At 34.6% G+C, this 17,501-nt stretch overlaps 1 protein-coding gene across 1 annotated transcript; it reads right to left on the bottom strand.

Moving 5' to 3' along the window:
- On the bottom strand, nt 1-17,221 carry LOC129746982 (lamin Dm0-like). Its single transcript, XM_055740981.1, has 3 exons — nt 17,067-17,221; nt 16,611-16,997; nt 1-1,402 (listed from the first exon to the last, which is right to left on the bottom strand). Exons 2-3 carry the CDS (start codon nt 16,962-16,964, stop codon nt 92-94), a joined length of 1,665 nt encoding a protein of 554 aa, XP_055596956.1. The 5' UTR covers nt 16,965-16,997; nt 17,067-17,221; the 3' UTR covers nt 1-91.
- Between the last annotated feature and the right edge of the window lie 280 nt (nt 17,222-17,501).

The following is a 17,501-nucleotide window of genomic DNA, read 5'->3' as shown; positions in this document are numbered from 1 at the left end:
ATTTTTTTTTACAATGATAAACTTATTTACACAGATAAAGTTTGTTTTCCAATCTACATCAAAACATGAAAAATTACAGAATCCTTTTTCCTTACATTATCGAGCATTGTTCATTATTTTTATCTGTCCCCTCGGCAGTAGACCCTTGGCCACTGACGCCAACCCGTGCACCTCCTTCCTCCAAGAAGTACTTATCCTGGGGTCCGACCGAACGACTAGTCGATCTGGCTCGAATACGCTGACAGTGAGCGATCTCCTCACCATCCGCATTGATAAGTACCGTTACATTTTCTCCCAAACCACCCCAGGAAGGTGCCTTCATAACTAGGCTTGTGGGAGGATCGGCTTTCTGCTGGGATGCTGAACCGTAAATAGTAACCGTTCCTTCGCCTTCAATTTTCGATGATTTCGAGAACTTGAACGTTATATCGTTGCCATCGCTTCGTCGAACCAGTTTGTAACCTTCAAGTTTGTATGGCTGTTTGGATTTGTTGTGAATTCGAATAAACTTTCCCTCGGAGTCACACTCGGCAATTTCCAGGTCACCCTTGGCCGTCGAGCTGATGGAGAAATCTACCGAATCATCGAGGGCGTTGCGTCTACGCTTGAGCGAAGGCGTTCGAAATGGAGGCCGAGATGTGCTCAGCGAAGCTCCAAGAGCCGTAGTACTGGACACGTTTGGTGTGATGTTTAACCGCGTTTCTTCCGACGATAGCAGCTTGTCATAGGCTCCGATTTCCATGTCCAGAGATGTTTTGATGTCCATCAGATCTTGATACTCCTTGAGTTGAACCGACATCTCATCTCGCATTCGACCAAGTTCTTTCTCCAGCTTCTGGCGCTCATCTTCGTGCTGAGCTCGTTCTTCATTCAAACGACTTTCCAAATTCTGAATTCGAGCATCGTACAAATCGGAAATTTCATCACGATTCATACGAATCTGTTGATCGTACTGATCCCTTAAATCCTGTAAAGTTTGCTGTAGCTTAGTTTCGTATTGTTCCATCAGCAGCCCATCGATCTCGCTTATCTCATTCTGGCGACGCATCTTGCTTTCCGACAGTTCCTGATTGTGAACCTGCTCCTTGAATGTCAACTCTTCGCGCAAACTTTGGATATTGTTTTCCAAATCCACCCGAATTAACGTCTCGTGTTCTAAATCTTTTCGCATGGTTTCGAAAGTTTTCTTCATTTTCACATTGTCCTTCTCGAGGTCCTTCAGCTCGTCTTGGAGCTTCTTCCGCTCCGAGGATGCATTATTGTAGCTGGAACTCAGTTCGATGATTCTGGCCTCGCTGATTCGCGCCTCCCGTTCGAGCTCGGCCAGTTCTTTGATTTTCTTGTTCAGCTTGACCCGCAGCAGCTCGGTTTCCTCCATGTACCGTTTGGCGTCGATTTCGGCCTGAAAATTTAAAATTCAGAATGAAAGAACTGCTTTGCAATAAACTTAGTTAGTAGTTCTGAAAGATATTTTTTCTCCAGCTGTTAATAGTGTTTGGTAAAAGGTGCCTAACATCTACTTGATTGATTAATTGAAAAGCCTTTATTTGAGAAGATGAGTGCGATTTATCTACATGAATGTTTATGGACCTATTTATTTGGATTTGGTTATTTATATAATTTTTAAGTTAAATAATTTTTTTTACTTTAATTAATTACAAACGTCCTAGCGGAAAAATATATCTATTGAGCTGTTTAATCTTTCAAAAATTTGTGTTTGATAAAAATCTGAATTACCTGTCTTACTATCTGTTTAAAGATCTTATTTGAAAGTCGCGGGTATATGTTTTGAATCTTTCCGGTCAATTTTTTCGTATTTAATAGCTATTTTTTGAAGGATTTTCCTAAGAATTATTTTAAGATTGTTCATAACCATTTCCATAATAAGAGCTCAGGCACAATTTTAAGCCTAATTTCCTCCTCCCTCCATTTTGGATGGCAACACTGCGAACTTCTAAAAAATTAAGAACTTTTTCTAGTCGGTATACCTTTGAATTTCAAAATGTTCCACTCCGTGAGGATATTTTTCAAATAAAAGAAATTATGTTAATTGCCGTTCTGGTAAGAAATTAAAAAGGCTGGCTAATTTTCCATAGGGATAACCAATTTTCCAATAGAACGAAGGACTTCTACTGGCAGTTTGGCAGTTTAACAACGTCTAACTTTCTTAACTCCTTCGTTTAACATTGTAACATTTAATCAACGTTAACCGTCTTAAACCCAATTTTTCTATCGTTGAAAAATTCATAGAAGTTTAGTTTGACGATTATTCCAACTTTAGATCTACGAAAAACTTTATCATTCAAGAAACAATTTTTAATTTTTTTTCAAAAGTTTCATAACCACATGGGCCAAAGATCTTATTTTGAGTACTTATAAGATTGCAAATATTGAACATAGTTGTCGAGTTGCAATCGTTTTTCCCAACCCCGCCTTTATACGTGGTATTTCTGTACAAAAAAACATGAAACATGTACATGAAAAGGATGTATATCCATATATGACGAATCGAGAAAAACGCGCTCGAAAAAAATACAGCCTATTTTAAATCGCTAATTAAAAACCACTTGAAATTTTTGCACAACACAGACAAACAATTTTTAGAAGCATCCCCTATATGTTAGAATAGAGGAACATCAATTTTCATAGAAAAACAACGCGGTATCGTAGATAGAACCTAGCTCACGTAATATTTTGTCTAACCTGTTTATACACCCTTTGCTATTTTCTTATTTTAGCTTTAGTTATAAAGCTTAGTTCTTTTAGAAATGGGACACTTTCATTTGCTAATAGCTCGTTAACTAGTTATTGGATATTAAAAATTTTAACAGCATTTTGTTGCCTGTAAAAAGTACTATTCGACCTATTTTTTTCAAAATTTAAAATTTACGCGTTTTTGAGATATGTACGATGCAAGAGAAAAAGAAAAAAATAATTTTGCCCAGTTTCCTATAAAATTCGTCATTATCAAATTGATAGCTGACAAAACCGTTGATTATTCAAAGAATTACTGAGTTTTTGTGGTGGATAAGTATGCAAACACTGTCAATAATGTCCACAAAGTTCAAATCAAGCATTGGAGTGAAGCAGATGATCGGCAACAACGGTTAAGGATCATCAAGGAATGCAAGTCTCATACCAGCATTTTAATTTTCAATAAACGAAAAACCAAGGGTAGATCGCTGAAATGTCCAAAACAATTTTCTCCGATAAGCTGAAAGTGTTGCCTAATGATGACTCATTGAAATCCAACCTCAAACAACCATTTTTTGATAGTTCCAAAGCTCTTAAGCTGTAAAACCGGTACCGAAAAAAAAAACGTTTAAAAATGTGGTCAAAAATAATCAAATTTGTTCATTTCGAAACAACTGTATCCACTAGAATGCTTCCAGTTTCCAGTTTCCAGGGAAGTATTGGACCAAAAAGTATCAGAAATTGAAGAAGGAAGGTGAAGCCACCTAAAATATAGATTTTAAGAAGTATAAGTTGGAGAAACTGATCAATACCATGACTGAAAAAAGTGTGCGCCGGCCAATGGGAGATACCAAGAATAAAGTAGAAATTTCTTTAACAAAAAACGGTAAATATTTTTTTTCAAATTTTTTCATGAAAGATCATAACATTGCCTTCTTTTTCTTCATAGAAAGTATTTCGTTCAAACGAATGGTTTTTGAGATACAGGCATTCGAAACTGTCCCATTTCTAAAAGAACTAAGCTTTAAACTCGCATTCATTTGCAACTATGTTTTTAATTTGAATAAAGAGTCAAATAGATTATTTTGAGTTTGTTTGTAGAGTAGTAGCGAAAAATTGTTCCGGAGTAAAGGGTGTATATCCATGTGATGGCGGTTATGGTTTTAGAATGTTTATAGATCCTTTAATCAAATTGAGTTTTTAATGCAACGGAATATTATTTTCTCAAAAGGATTTTTCCGTTATGTAGTGCAAATGTTAGCCTATCATGAGGTACTGAAAATGGTTTTTGTTTACTTTTGGAGATAGATTTTTTTCACGTGTTGGTACAGATTTCTTCTTTCCTGACTAACATAGCCTTTTTTTTAATCTAAAAAAAACTATTCCAGAATAGTGATAAACTTTAGATCCATCCTGTCTATCGATATTCAAAATCGAAAAACTCTTAGAGTAATCATTTCTAACGCTAACAAAATGATATTTTTTCAACAACAAAAAACAGACATGTAGGTTTTAAATTATATTTAAATGATAGAAAACCTTTAAGTCCTTGAAATCTTTATTTGTTTTTTTTTTTGAAAACTTTAAAAAAATCAATTTCAAATTTTCTGAGAAACTTCCAATTCCTTTTCTTGAAAAAAGACAATTAATTTAACTAGACCAGTTTTTATTCAAACTTTTTTCACTTACCGCTTCCTTTTGCCGAATTTTCGAGCTCACTCCTTTTCGATCGAGAAATGGCCGTACTCTTCTTTTTGTAAAATTTTACGATATGTACTCTTTTTTGATGAGAGCCATTTAATCAGAAATATGAACTTGTTTGTTGCAGTATATGAAGTGTGTTTACCACATAGTATACAAGAAATATGAAAAAATATAACTTACAAAAACTTTCAATATCTTACCTAAATATCCCGTACTCTTGAAAACATCTTTGAATCATAATTTACAGTGAGGGCGATAAGCGCCGATGAGTATGCAATAATCCTCCGACCGAACAGTTATTAATGAGCAAAAAAGCAATATGGGTACTCAAATCTTGTTTGTTCAAAGAAAATATAGTTTCTTATCGGGTTTGGTGTGGTTTGTCATCATAACATGAAATACTAATTTTCAGCGCCGATGTGGTCTAGTGGATAGGCTGGCGCGAGTCTGGTATTGGTACGCCAGGCGTACTGGGTTCGATTCCCGGTATCGGCAAGAAAAACTTTTGGGTTCGAATCCCATATGCGGGCCGACAGGTAAGATGTGTTTCATTATATAACTGACTATATAATTGGAATGTTCAATCAGTTGCCAGCTGGCCAGGTATATACACGGATGCCGGAATACCTGTAAGTAAACTAGCCCACCTGATTGATTCGTTCTTCCAAAATATACCTACATCAACACACGCAATACATTCACCACATAACAGTTCATACGAAGCCATGGGGTCCGGGTATGGTGGCGCGCTGCATTGGAGATTTGTCGAACCTAATAATCTAAGGAATGTATGTGAACCCATACTTTGGCAGAAACTGCGGTGAATCCGTGCACCCATGGTGGATTACCAACATACATACACATACATAACATGAAATACTAATTTTCCTTTGAATAATCCAAAAAGGAATATTCAGTCTCTGACTTTACTCTTTTCATGAGTTGAAAAACAATTATGAAAAAGTATATTACTATCATACACGCCATTCCTAAGCTTTTAAGAAATTTTCCTAAGCGTTTTTGGGCTGGAAAAATCCGGACACTTTTATTCAAAAATCTGGCAAAATCCGGGCATTGGATTTTAAAATTTTCAGTAAAAACAACCGTGTAATATCCGGGCAAATCAGACAAAAATCCAGGCTTTCCCCTTGAAAATTCAAGTGAAAATTGAAAAATTAACACATGAAAAATTATTTTTATTGAATCAAATCAGCGGTGTTCAATTCCAATGTTATATTTCCAAAAAAAAAAATTGCATCTGTATTTCGATGAAAAAAGCTAAAAATCTAATATATTGTGTGAAAAAATGTTGTTTTGGTTTGGTTTTCGCTTAGATTTTGGATAAATCCGGCCATTTTTCTCGATATCTGGGCAACGTACAGGGCTTTTTCAATTTTTTTTTTCAAATAGTAGGTCATCTGGTATGCTTAGTCATGCCTGTTACTCCCAACAAATTGGGAGTATTAGAATGACTAAATAGCTCAGTTTTTTTAATTATAAAAATTTTCTTTACTCTTTTGAAACTTATTTTAATTGTACTCTTTTTAGCATTGCGGGATATGGTAACCCTATACTGGCTCAACCAAAATGGCCCATGCAAAGCATACTGTCAAGCGAAATACCCCTAAATATATACAATGATTTTACATGTTTACGTTTTCAATTACTAGAACATTTCCTGTTCAATATTTGAATCACTGTGTTCAATCATTGGGGGAAAAGTAATTTTGAATAAAAAGGTTTAAATGAAAATGTAAAACATATTTCCGCGAAAAAATATATCGGTTCGAAGCTGAGAAACATGCTTAAGCTACACTATCAAAATTTTATCCGAGAAACCTTTCGTTATTATTTATTGGCCACAAATGCCTTGAATCCCAAAGATGGTGTTCAAAATATCGTGTTCTTACCCTATATGATAAATTTTTGTGTGTTGTACAAGGCTAAGATTCACCCGAAAACATATAGTTAGGTTTTCTATTTAAATAAAAATTTCAAAATCATAGTATGTAGTATGTAATTATAAAATTACAAAAAATGAAAAACATAATCTAATCAAATCTTATTCAAGTTCTCACAATGTTACAAGAAAAAAAATGAAGGTCTGCTTCATTAAAAAAAATAACTGAACATGAATTTCAATAACTTCATACATAATCAAACGAGTTGCTTGTAGCATAAGGGGTATAAGTTCAAAAATTATTAATTTCTAATAAATTATGCCAAACATTTAATCCCATCATAACTTTCAGCTGGTGGAAGTTAAGATTTATAAAATTTTATCTTCATATTTATTTCCTTCGATTGGATGGAAAATGTAAGTTTCGAAAAATATATGAAAAACGAACAAAACAACACATTTTTTTTTATATCGATTGAATTCATTAGAGTAGAGTAAAGATGATACAAACGCAATATTTGGAACATTTTCATTATTATTTCAATTAACAGAGAGGCACGGGTAATTTGTACCATGAACTGTATTCAATATTTTTTGATAATTACTGTTACGCCTCGTCATAAGATTTCATGCAATAAGAGAATATGAAAAATAGATAGCTAATAGCTGATGAACCTACATGAAAACGGAAAACTAATTTTGAATCATTGTATTAATCTTTATTTAAATCATGGTACAGATTTTTCCATTTTCAATTTTCAAAAATTGAATGCTTTAGAAAAAATGAAATTCTCAAATTTTTAGAAAATTTAATTGAAAAGAATACATTTTTTCAATATCACAAGTTGTGTTTTGAAATTTTGGATTTTCCTGAGACAACCAGAAGTCGTATTTTATTTTTCAAATTATATCGTATAGAATTTTCGTATAAATATCTGCACCTACAATGTACGGCCCATGCATGTCCTTTATCATTTTTATATACATTGCATGATTTTATTACGACAACACAATCCAAATCAAGAATATGTGTGCTAATGTACCTATATGACCTCCAAAATGATACGTATATACTGGTTTTTCTGCTTTATATACGATATGTTTACACGGGTTGTACTCCATTTACCCGAAAACCATTGCCCAGAATGAAAAATCCCCAGAATTCCAATCGCCAGAAAGAACCAATCCCCAGAATTTTTTTCCCCAGACGAACCATTCCCCAGAAAAATTTTCGCCAGAATGTACCATTTCCCAGAAATTTTTTCACCAGAATGAACCATGTACCAGAATTTTTTTCGCCAGAAGGACCATTTCCCAGAAAATTGGAAACATTTATCCTTACTACAAATTATAAAAAAAAGGAATTGTTACGAAAAAAAAAATGGGGTTTCATAACTTTATTCTTTTGCGGCAAGGCCGCAACCAACGAGGATGAAGGGGCTGAGGCGGCACAAAGCCGCCGAAGCTCCCAAATCCGAGGAGGCCGCCGACCCGCCGTCGGAAGCGGCGGCCCTATTACATTGGTCTAGGTCTGCCGGGGCTTCCTAGGTCTGCGTGAAAGCTAGGGGTGATCCCTTAGTCCCGTCCGCCACGCGACAGCGTGAAGGACAAAACGTCTTTCAAGTTCGAACGCGCAGCGTGAGGAGTCGGATACCAAAACGGTTTTTTAAAGGACCATGGTAAGCATTGAATCAATTAAAGTACCCAAACCATAAACAAAGCACAATATTGGTTCTAAAATAAATTTAGTTGGAAAATTTCGAAGTCGTAGTTTCATTCAAAAAATCATTTTGAGAAAATTAATTTCGAATCATATGAAATATTCAAGAATTCATTAGAAAAAAAAAAAACAAATAAAAATAGGGGAAAAAATCTGGGATTTGTGCCATTCTGGTAAATGTTCCATTCTGGGGAAAAAATTCTGGGAAATGGTCCATTCTGGGAAAAAAAATTCTGGTAAATGGTGCATTCTGGGGAATTTTTTTCTGGGAAATGGTTCATTCTGGGGTTTGATTTCGGGTATTTGTCATTCTGGGAAAAATTCATTCTGGGCAATGGTTTTCGGGTAAATGGGATACAATCGTTTACACGTATATATGCACGTATATTTGTGTTGCAAATTCGAATTACCCACCAAATGGTTGTGTAAGTTAACATTTTAATTTATTTAACAGCTTTGAAGGAGTCGTACTTAAAATCAAAACAAACAATCAGCGTCAATAGCCTTAAAAATTTGCGCTTCCTGAACAAATTCCGCCTTTTTCCCCCGGAGGGCCAAATCGAAGTAAACAATCAGCACCAACAGTCTTTGAAATTTGCGCTTCCAAAGTCATTTCGTCTTTTTCCACCGGAAGGCCAAATTAACACACACAATTAGCAGCAGCATCCTTAAAATACTTCACTTCCTGAGCCAATTCCTTCTATTTTCCACCGGAATCCCAAATCAAAGCAAACACTCAGAAATCTGCGCTTCCTAAGCCAATTCCGTCTTTTTCAACCGGAAATCTGGGGAAAATTCTGGTATCATTGTGAGTTTTTTGTTTGATTTCTTAGTCTAACTGTAGTGGTTCGAAAGGGCAAAAAGTGGGAATTGTTTCGTTTGTCTTTCATTTTAGCTCTAAAGAGTTTTCAGAACATTTACTCCTCAAACATGCTTCGTAACTTGAAAGCATCAGAAATAAGTCTTAATCTACAATGAAAAATGGTAATTCTAACTTTTTTGTTCCAATATATAGATTTTTATTTTGTTTTACAAAGTTGTAGAATTCGCAAATATAAGAAACTCTGCGTTGAAAACATCAAAACTTTATCTCTGTTCAGAGCAGAGTTATAGAGGTTTTAATTTGAAAGTTATTTAAAAGTTTTTTCATAGTAGTTTTTAAATTTAACAATTGTCAGATGAGCATAAACATGAATGAGATGTTCAAAACATTTGTTGAGGCATTCAAATCACACGTTTTGCACAATATTTAAGTATTCTACTTTCAGAAACATATTTATTATATCTTTGTCAAGCATCGCATCACCAATGTAAATACATCACTAGATCATCGGAATAAAATTCCTTTCTTGTGCATATAGTGAAAACCTTGTGTTAAAATACTCAAAATGAAAGGTAAAAACGAATCTAGGTGCTAGAATAGTTTCAGAAAAGACAGATTGATAAAAATGTGGAAAAACGGCTACCTTTTAAAAGTCGTCTTAAATTCTGTGTTCCATATTTTGAGAATCTAAAGATGCCAAAATGTGTCAAATTACGTCACCTTTACAATTTTTTTTTTTACTTTGACGAAAACAGCTTGGGTGGTTTAATGATTAAAAATTACGGTTTTTACACCACTTTCCAACATTTTTTCTTTCCATGAACCACGCAAAACCAATTATTGTGTTGTGTTAGACTTAACCCTGTCCGATTCTAACATTTCAAAATAGTTGATCCGTGCTTGAACAAAAGTTAAGTATGTGGTGAAAATGCTTCTTAAAAAAAACTCTACCCGTCCATTTTCAACACCTGAAATTTTTTTTTTTTTTTTACTTTTATTAGAGACTTTTTAAACACTGAGTGCTCATTCGAGTCTAAACAGCTGTAATTTTCTTCTAATCTTCTTCTATCTATCTTTAATTTTTCGATTCTTGAAAGATTTTCACTATGAGAACATAACATTCACCTATAAGGGAGTGAAAATTAATTTCAAAAAATAACGAATAATAACGAAATTCCCTATTTTCAACTTATTTTAGCAAAACAAATTTGGATGCATTTTTTCGAATTGTAAGATATAATTTGAGCTGTGCCTTGATCAAATTCATTTTTCGTGTGTTTATTTTTTTTACGTAATAAATAACGGGTTAAAATTAAATGTACACATGGAATTTAAATACAAAATTCCAAAACAAAGAATTGAGATTTGCAAATTAAAGTTTGACAGCTTTTCAAACTCGGATCAGCATTGGGAATGAATGGAAAGTAATTAATCTATTTGAAAACTTTATTACAGGCTACTTTAAAAAAAAAAAAAACGAACACACACATAGAGAATCTAAGTGAAACTTCATGTTTCTTTGAAGAGATCTAAATACAACTTAAGACTTAAGCGTGCACTAGACCGCTGCAAAAAATGACTTTTTGCTCCCATATGATTTTTCGATGTCTATTGGGTCATAAAGCATCAGTGTAAAATTTGATATGATTTGGTTGATTCCTGAGTTAGCGCAACACGTTTTAATTTTGTATGGAAATTTGTATGGAAGAAGAAATTTTTGCACATTAAATTATCCAGTAAATTCAAATAAGCTTGAAATGAAGTCGATCTTTGATTTTTGGTTTTGACTATTCTTAAGCAACATTTTTTGCTAACATGACAAGCAGCTTAGAATTTCATGAAAAAAGTTATAACTATTTCAAAATAAAAAATCTGAATTCATTGAAAAATATTCAAAAATGGCAGACTTTGCTTGCTAGAGCTGTTAATAATCGCATGAAATGTTTTTGCAAAGGCTATATAAATCAATAAATTTTCTGGCAAAGTAAAACAGTTTTTCGAGTTTTTTTATTTCGATTCTATTCTTATACAGCTTTCAAATAAGCAGGCAAAACCGATAAAATTGAAAAAATAATTTTGAAAACAAAAAATTTATATAATATTGAATATCTTTTCTGGGGTACAATTTATGTTTGTGCTTTGTTCACGTGAAATGTACAGCAAAAATCAAGGAACATTTTTCATCCAAAGATATATTTTTTGGAACTTTCAGAACACCTCTGGCGATTTTCGAAACAAAAATTTTGTTTTCCCATACAAATTTTCATACAAATTTAAAACTCGTTGCGCTAATTCAGTACTGGATGGATCGCTTCCAAAATTTTTATTGCTATTTCTGGCAGAAAAAATAACCAAAAAAAGTTGTGGGAGGTGTAAAAATTTAAGAATGTGAAATTTCCATACAAAGCTTGCAGCGGTCTAGCGTACACCTTTCAAGGATATAATGGCTGGTATCTTACTAATGCTAACACCACCAACCCACAGAAAGAGTACTATGTATGCCGTGGCCGAGACTCGATCTCATGACCTCTGGCTTAGAAGACTTGAACGCTATCTGTACGGACGCAGGATTCCGTTATTGTTGTCCCAGGAATTGGGTCCCAAACGGCTGACGAAAACGGTTGAGCAGGAAGCAGCAATGGGTCATCAATCGACCAGCGATGCGGAAATGGCCTGGAGGTAGGGCCTCGAGGTCCGTAGGATTATTGGAGCGGGAAGTAAGCGGCCGGGGTTTGAGGCACGCTTCGATTCGTGTGACCTTAGTGGTCATTTCATCTAGCGTCTGAAGGACAACAAGATTCGGATGCGGGTGATGTTCGACGATGTATTTGTGGACTGTATTTCGGGGTCTGTACGGACCATCTATCGACCAATCAAAACGACGAACTACAGTCAATAGATGCGGAGGTCCAGCGTTAGGCGTTTCTTCGTGAGCTTCGGGGAGTATGAAATTCGTTACGAAGTTTTTCTTCTGAATGATGAACGGATGCTTTCGGTCGAATGTTGTCGGAGCGTAAATAAACATTTTGCAGGAGAGATTTTGAAGGCAACTGGAGAAACTATCGAGGTAGCCAAACGTTTCTAGGATCCAATACTGGTGGGTGCAGAATGCAACGATGTATTCTGGAGACAGACTACGCGAAACTTGTGTAGCCAGATTATGTTCCGTACGCAAATCCAGCCACGCAGCGTTTTCAGTGAGCTGCTGAATCTGTGAAACCCGAATGGCGACGAAAGAATTGGCCGCGTGACTGGCGCACAACCCAAGACGCGCAATGGTCGCGCATCTGGATTTCTTCGTAAGGGCGATGCTGGATGTAGCTGTCGTCAGGTAGACTGTGAATGCACCCGATGTTAAAGTCGAACTATGGCAGGCATCGTAGACACACAGCGCCGAATAAGCAAGTTCATTTTCCGGCAACACGAAACGAGCAATCGAAGGCAGAGTCGGCTGACCGATCATTTCCGGTTTTTTGGGCAGGCTGACGTTGTATTGCGCGGAAACATCCTTTCGTGTAGCTGATTCTAAATAATTCTTACAAAAGCGCCCCTCTGGTGATGATGAATTCGTCTGCCCCTTTTCACTTACATTATGTTCGGAATCGTGAAATCTTGAAACATTGCAATGGACTCGAACTGTATTCTTATTGGAACCGCAGTCGTGAATACCGGATACGAGCCAACCAAACACAGAATTCTGGAGCATCGGTTTTCCTTCGCCAAGTTTGAAATGGCCGCTTCGCAAGAGCTCGAAGAAAACTTGAGCACCAATCACCATATCGATAGGAGCACGTGTAGCAAACGATGGATCAGCGAGACGAACGTTCTCCGGAATCATCCAATCGCTTACATCAGCGGTGTTTATTGGCAGATCGCTTGTAACCTTCTCCAAAACAATAAACTCCAACGGAACTCGATATTTGTTGAACCGTGAGACAACCGTGGCGGTAGTTGAATATAGCGAAACTGCAGAAATATTTCCTCCTATTTAAGCTTCGATGTGACTGCGTACCAGGATGTTGAAGTTCTGATACCGATCAGTCAGTAATTTCAGCGCCACAGAGTAATTACTTCCCGTAACAGACATTTTTTACCACCCGAAAGTTCGTTCGTTCTTGGTTTTGTTCTGCTCCGCCATCGCTGGTCGATTGATGACCGAAATTGTTTGCTGCTCACCCAAAATTCGATAGCCGTTTGGGACCCAATTCGTGGGACACTAACAACGGAATCCTGCGTCCGTACACTATCCTATTAGGATATATTGACAGTTTTACACGAACACCACCTTAGCAGGAGGCCTCAGCCCTAACCTCAAACCATGGGAGAACAGAATCAATTTTTGAGAAGGGCGCAAGATAAACGCGATTTTGCGGTACAAATATCGACAAATTCGCCCTGTGGAAAAGCGACACACAGATGCTCTTGTTTTGATTTTTTTGGGTGGTCAGGGCTGCCAAGTGCATTGATATTTGGAAAATGATTATATTTTAAATTGAATTTTTATTCAAAAACGTTTTCATGAGTACTGAGAATTTGCAACTTTCCCCTAGATTTCTATTAGAATATGAAATTAAACGCAACATTTATCTGAACTGAATAACAACTGTCTGTATCGCACACTTAAACGATGTAGCGAATTATGTGAAAATGTTATAAATAATCAGAGCATGCAGGCTATTATTTTCATAGTCAACATCAACGTGGCTTTTATTAATTTACTTTTTTTTTGTAACAGTGAATGATTTTGCATTCGTTTAGAAGTTGGAAACAACTCTTTTTACTTTACCGAGCAGTACATGAAAATATATTGCAGATGTTTTAAACTCACCTTGAAAATTCATTAGCGGAAGATGGCTTATCTTCATCAATTTTATTAGAGACGCCCCGTAATGAATTCAAACGATTAGCTGTTGATAGTTAAAAAATTTAATCAATTCAGAAATATTATAATTACTTTAAAAAAAACAAATACTGATTTTAGTAACGCGCCTAGCATCACTGGTGAGGCCGTCAGCTCATCAAAGTTTGAGGTTATGGCTGAGGCCAATTTTTCGCCAACACTATCGTCCGTATATACCCTTATAGGCCACGGTCGGCGGCAACTTGTAATCATTAACTACTTAAGTTGACCTGTACATCCCGCAGCAGTTTGTTTTATAATTAAATTGTATGTATTTAAAAAAAAGTTAACATTTGAGTCTTTGAACATACTTAAAATTTCAAGTGTGATGCCTGCAGCCATAATTTTCCAAAAGCACACAAATTTTGTACGAAGATTCAGTAACGGATTTTTTTTATTCAATTTTTGATTAAGAGTTAATCACCGTTGATTTGTTTTTATAAATCTTTTAAAGTGTCCTTGAACTGATTTATCCTTTTAAAATGTACTGTATCTGTATTATTTATTTCAAATTTTACATGAAGGATACAAAATCACCTTAGACAGATTTTTTTTTGGATTAAACCACAGATCTTATTATATGCATTTTAAATTTTCTTTATTCGATGTAAGTCAACGCATTAAAATTGGTATAAAATCAAAAGATGTTACAAGAGTTGACGATCCAGAAGATAATTCAAAATTAAACGTTTTAAAAGAAATATTCAAAAGTGAGAAAAAAACTGAAGGGTTTAAAGTTATTTTCGTTAACTAATATTACAATGTTCATTGATCATTCTTTTTTTTTTTTATTAAAAACAAAAGAAATAAATCTTTAATGTGGCTTTTTCAAACTCCGAAATTTTTAAAGTTTGACGTTTTTGACTCTTCCGACTCAAAAGGTTGCCGACCACTGTACAAGGTGATTTTTTTTCTAGCACTGAATGACTAGCATTCTTTCCAAAGCATTTTTTTCGTTTTTCCTTCGACTTTGAATAAATTTTATAAAAATAATTGTAGCTCAATTTTGTTTGAGAATCGTATTTGAGTCACTCGCAGGAGCAAGATAACACGTGGTTTAACACCTAACGAATGCGCTTTACACACAGAGCATACGTACTTCTAAACACTCGAAAAATATATATTTGAATATTATCTAATTGATAAATTTCGAAAGATTTTTTAAAAACGTACCTTTCTTTTCAAATTTGATAATTTTGAAACAATTTTTAACTTTTTTTGTGTGAACATTTTCTTGATTTTCATTTGAAGTCTGTGAGTTTGATAGTAATAAGAAGTCAGGAGCTAGTTCTACTCATTTTCTGTTTATAAATTTTATTTGGGTAAAATTCAATCTGTGAATAAATAAAATGTTTTTTTTTGTAAATAAAATAAATCGTTCTAACAGCATTTTTGATGAAAAGTTTGTAATTTAATAAGTTTTAAAGGAATCTAGCGTCTTTTTCGAATCTGGTATCATCTTAATTTTTCTTTAACCTCTAGTTTAAATACATGTTTCATGGACTGAAAATTTTATAATATTTGGGGAAATCAGTCTTTTATGATTGATAAACATAAAAATACTGATTTTTAATAATAAAAATTGTTGATTCGATGTCGAATTTCGATAATGCGCCAATCTCACTGCGTTCGAAGATTGACAGCTTAAAAAGCTCACAACAAAAATATTATTATGTTTTTTAAAATATTTTTTTACAAAAATCAAATATCCGTTAGCTTATTTTAAGAATCAAGATGTATGTCTTCAATCGTATTTTTTTTTATTTTGTCACAATCGCCCTCTTAAAAAAAAATTTTTTTTGATGGTTTTTAAAAGTTCATTTCAGTTCATTTCATTTCAGTGTGGTTTAGATCATGAAAAGTAGTATCATTGCCTTCGTTTCCTCATTGATTTGAAACCACCAGGATAAATTGTATGTTTTGTATGAAGGAATTTGGATTTTGTGTACTTACCAAAGTAAACCACAGCATTTAGTTCAAACAGAAACTCAATGCTTAGAATCCAAGTTGAAATTTTAACAAATATTAAAACAATCATTAGAAAAACGGAGAGTTTCATAACTCAAAAAAAGAATTTTAACTCTGAGTTTTAAATCGTTTATATAAATTATAGTATTATAATTTTAAGCATAAATGGTCGGAATTCGACCAGACTGAACTGAACGCCATCAGCATTTTATAATATACTTGAAAATTGTGTGCAAATATTTTCATCTAGAGACAAAATCTTTGATGTTTATCAATCAGAGTCGGTAGTTTCTAAACCAAGGAATTCATTGTAATCAATAGTAATTGTCTTATCGATCTAGAATATGAATTACAACAGATTCAATTTCTGTTGTTTCTAAATTTTCTCCTGGCGCTCAGTTCAGTCTGGTCGAAGCCCGACCAAATAATTTAAAGTCTGCAAATTAATAAGACGCTCTTATATTCGCTATCAAATTGCGGATTATTTTGGATTTATTGTTCATAAATTATTATGGAAGCTGCAATAATTAAATAGCATTTTCACTGTTTATTTCGCAGTTTTACGTATTTGAATTAACCCCTCCCAAATCTGTTAAGACTAGCTCTGCCACTTTTGGCACCACAGAAAAAATCGTGAGGAAAGAAAGGAAAACAATTTTTTTTATCAAAGCACATCAGCTGATTTAAAGTTGTATTCCAGAATTTCAAAAAAGAATGGCATTCATGTTTGAAAAAAAATGTTTTTTGGATTAAAAATAAAAATTGAAAAATCAAAATGGGCTTTTTGCTTGATTTTTCAAACACAGGGAAAACATTTTGGGCAGAATTTGGACTTTATCACCGAAATATTGGTAAGTCCGAGTCAAATCGAAAAATCTGCAAACTAAGCCTAACTACAAACCTTTGCCTTATCCCGGGCCGTTTCGTCCAGCAACTTCCTCGCATCGGTAAGCTCTCCCTCGTAGATATTCTTCAGATTGGCCACCTCTCTTTCGGCATTCTCCTGATAGGCGGACATCTCCAGCGACAATTTTGCATTCTCCTGCTCCAGATAGCGCACCCTCTCGATGTAACAGGCCAACCGATCATTAAGATTGATCAAACTGTGCTTTTCATGGAGACGACTTCTCCGGGAGGGACTCAGAGCCGTTTCCGAAGACCCAGTCATACTGGAGATTGTCGAGGCTGACGAGGACACCGATTGGGCCCCTGACGTCGAGGTAGGGACCGGAGTTTTCTTCGAACGTGAAGACATTTTTGGTTGTCACGTGTTTAGCTTTGTTAGGGTCTACAAGGAAAGGGAAGCCATTGTTTAATTTATGGTGAAGTAATTAATTGAATAAAGATAAATACTTACAAATGATTTTCTTTTTTATTGTTTTAATATATTGTATTTTGTCCAAACGAATTATTGAGCTACTAAATCAGTTAGATTTATCAAAATTTGTTATTTTGTAGCATCATGGTTCAAAAAAAAATTCTTCACAAAACAAAAGCATCAGACATCAACGGAATCACTTACTGTATTGGAGATCAACCGAAGTTCTATTGTTTATTTTTTATAGCACATCACAGTTGATTCTTAGTGTTTCCACATGCAATATCTGATTATACACTCTTAAATCAAGTTAATTGAAAAAGTGTTTTTGTTAAATTTGCTTGAAATTTTAAATTTTGTTTCTACGATCGTACGTTCAAAGATTATATTATTTTATTTCCAGATTTTGACTGTTTCTTTTATAATAAAAACAAACCAATTTTCATGCCTAAAAGACTTGAAAATTTATTTATT

The sequence above is a fragment of the Uranotaenia lowii genome, chromosome 2 (assembly GCF_029784155.1).
Source record: "Uranotaenia lowii strain MFRU-FL chromosome 2, ASM2978415v1, whole genome shotgun sequence".
Classification (NCBI taxonomy): Eukaryota; Metazoa; Arthropoda; class Insecta; order Diptera; family Culicidae; genus Uranotaenia; species Uranotaenia lowii.
Note: the sequence above shows the minus strand (reverse complement) of the source record. Positions and strands in the feature narration are given on the sequence as shown.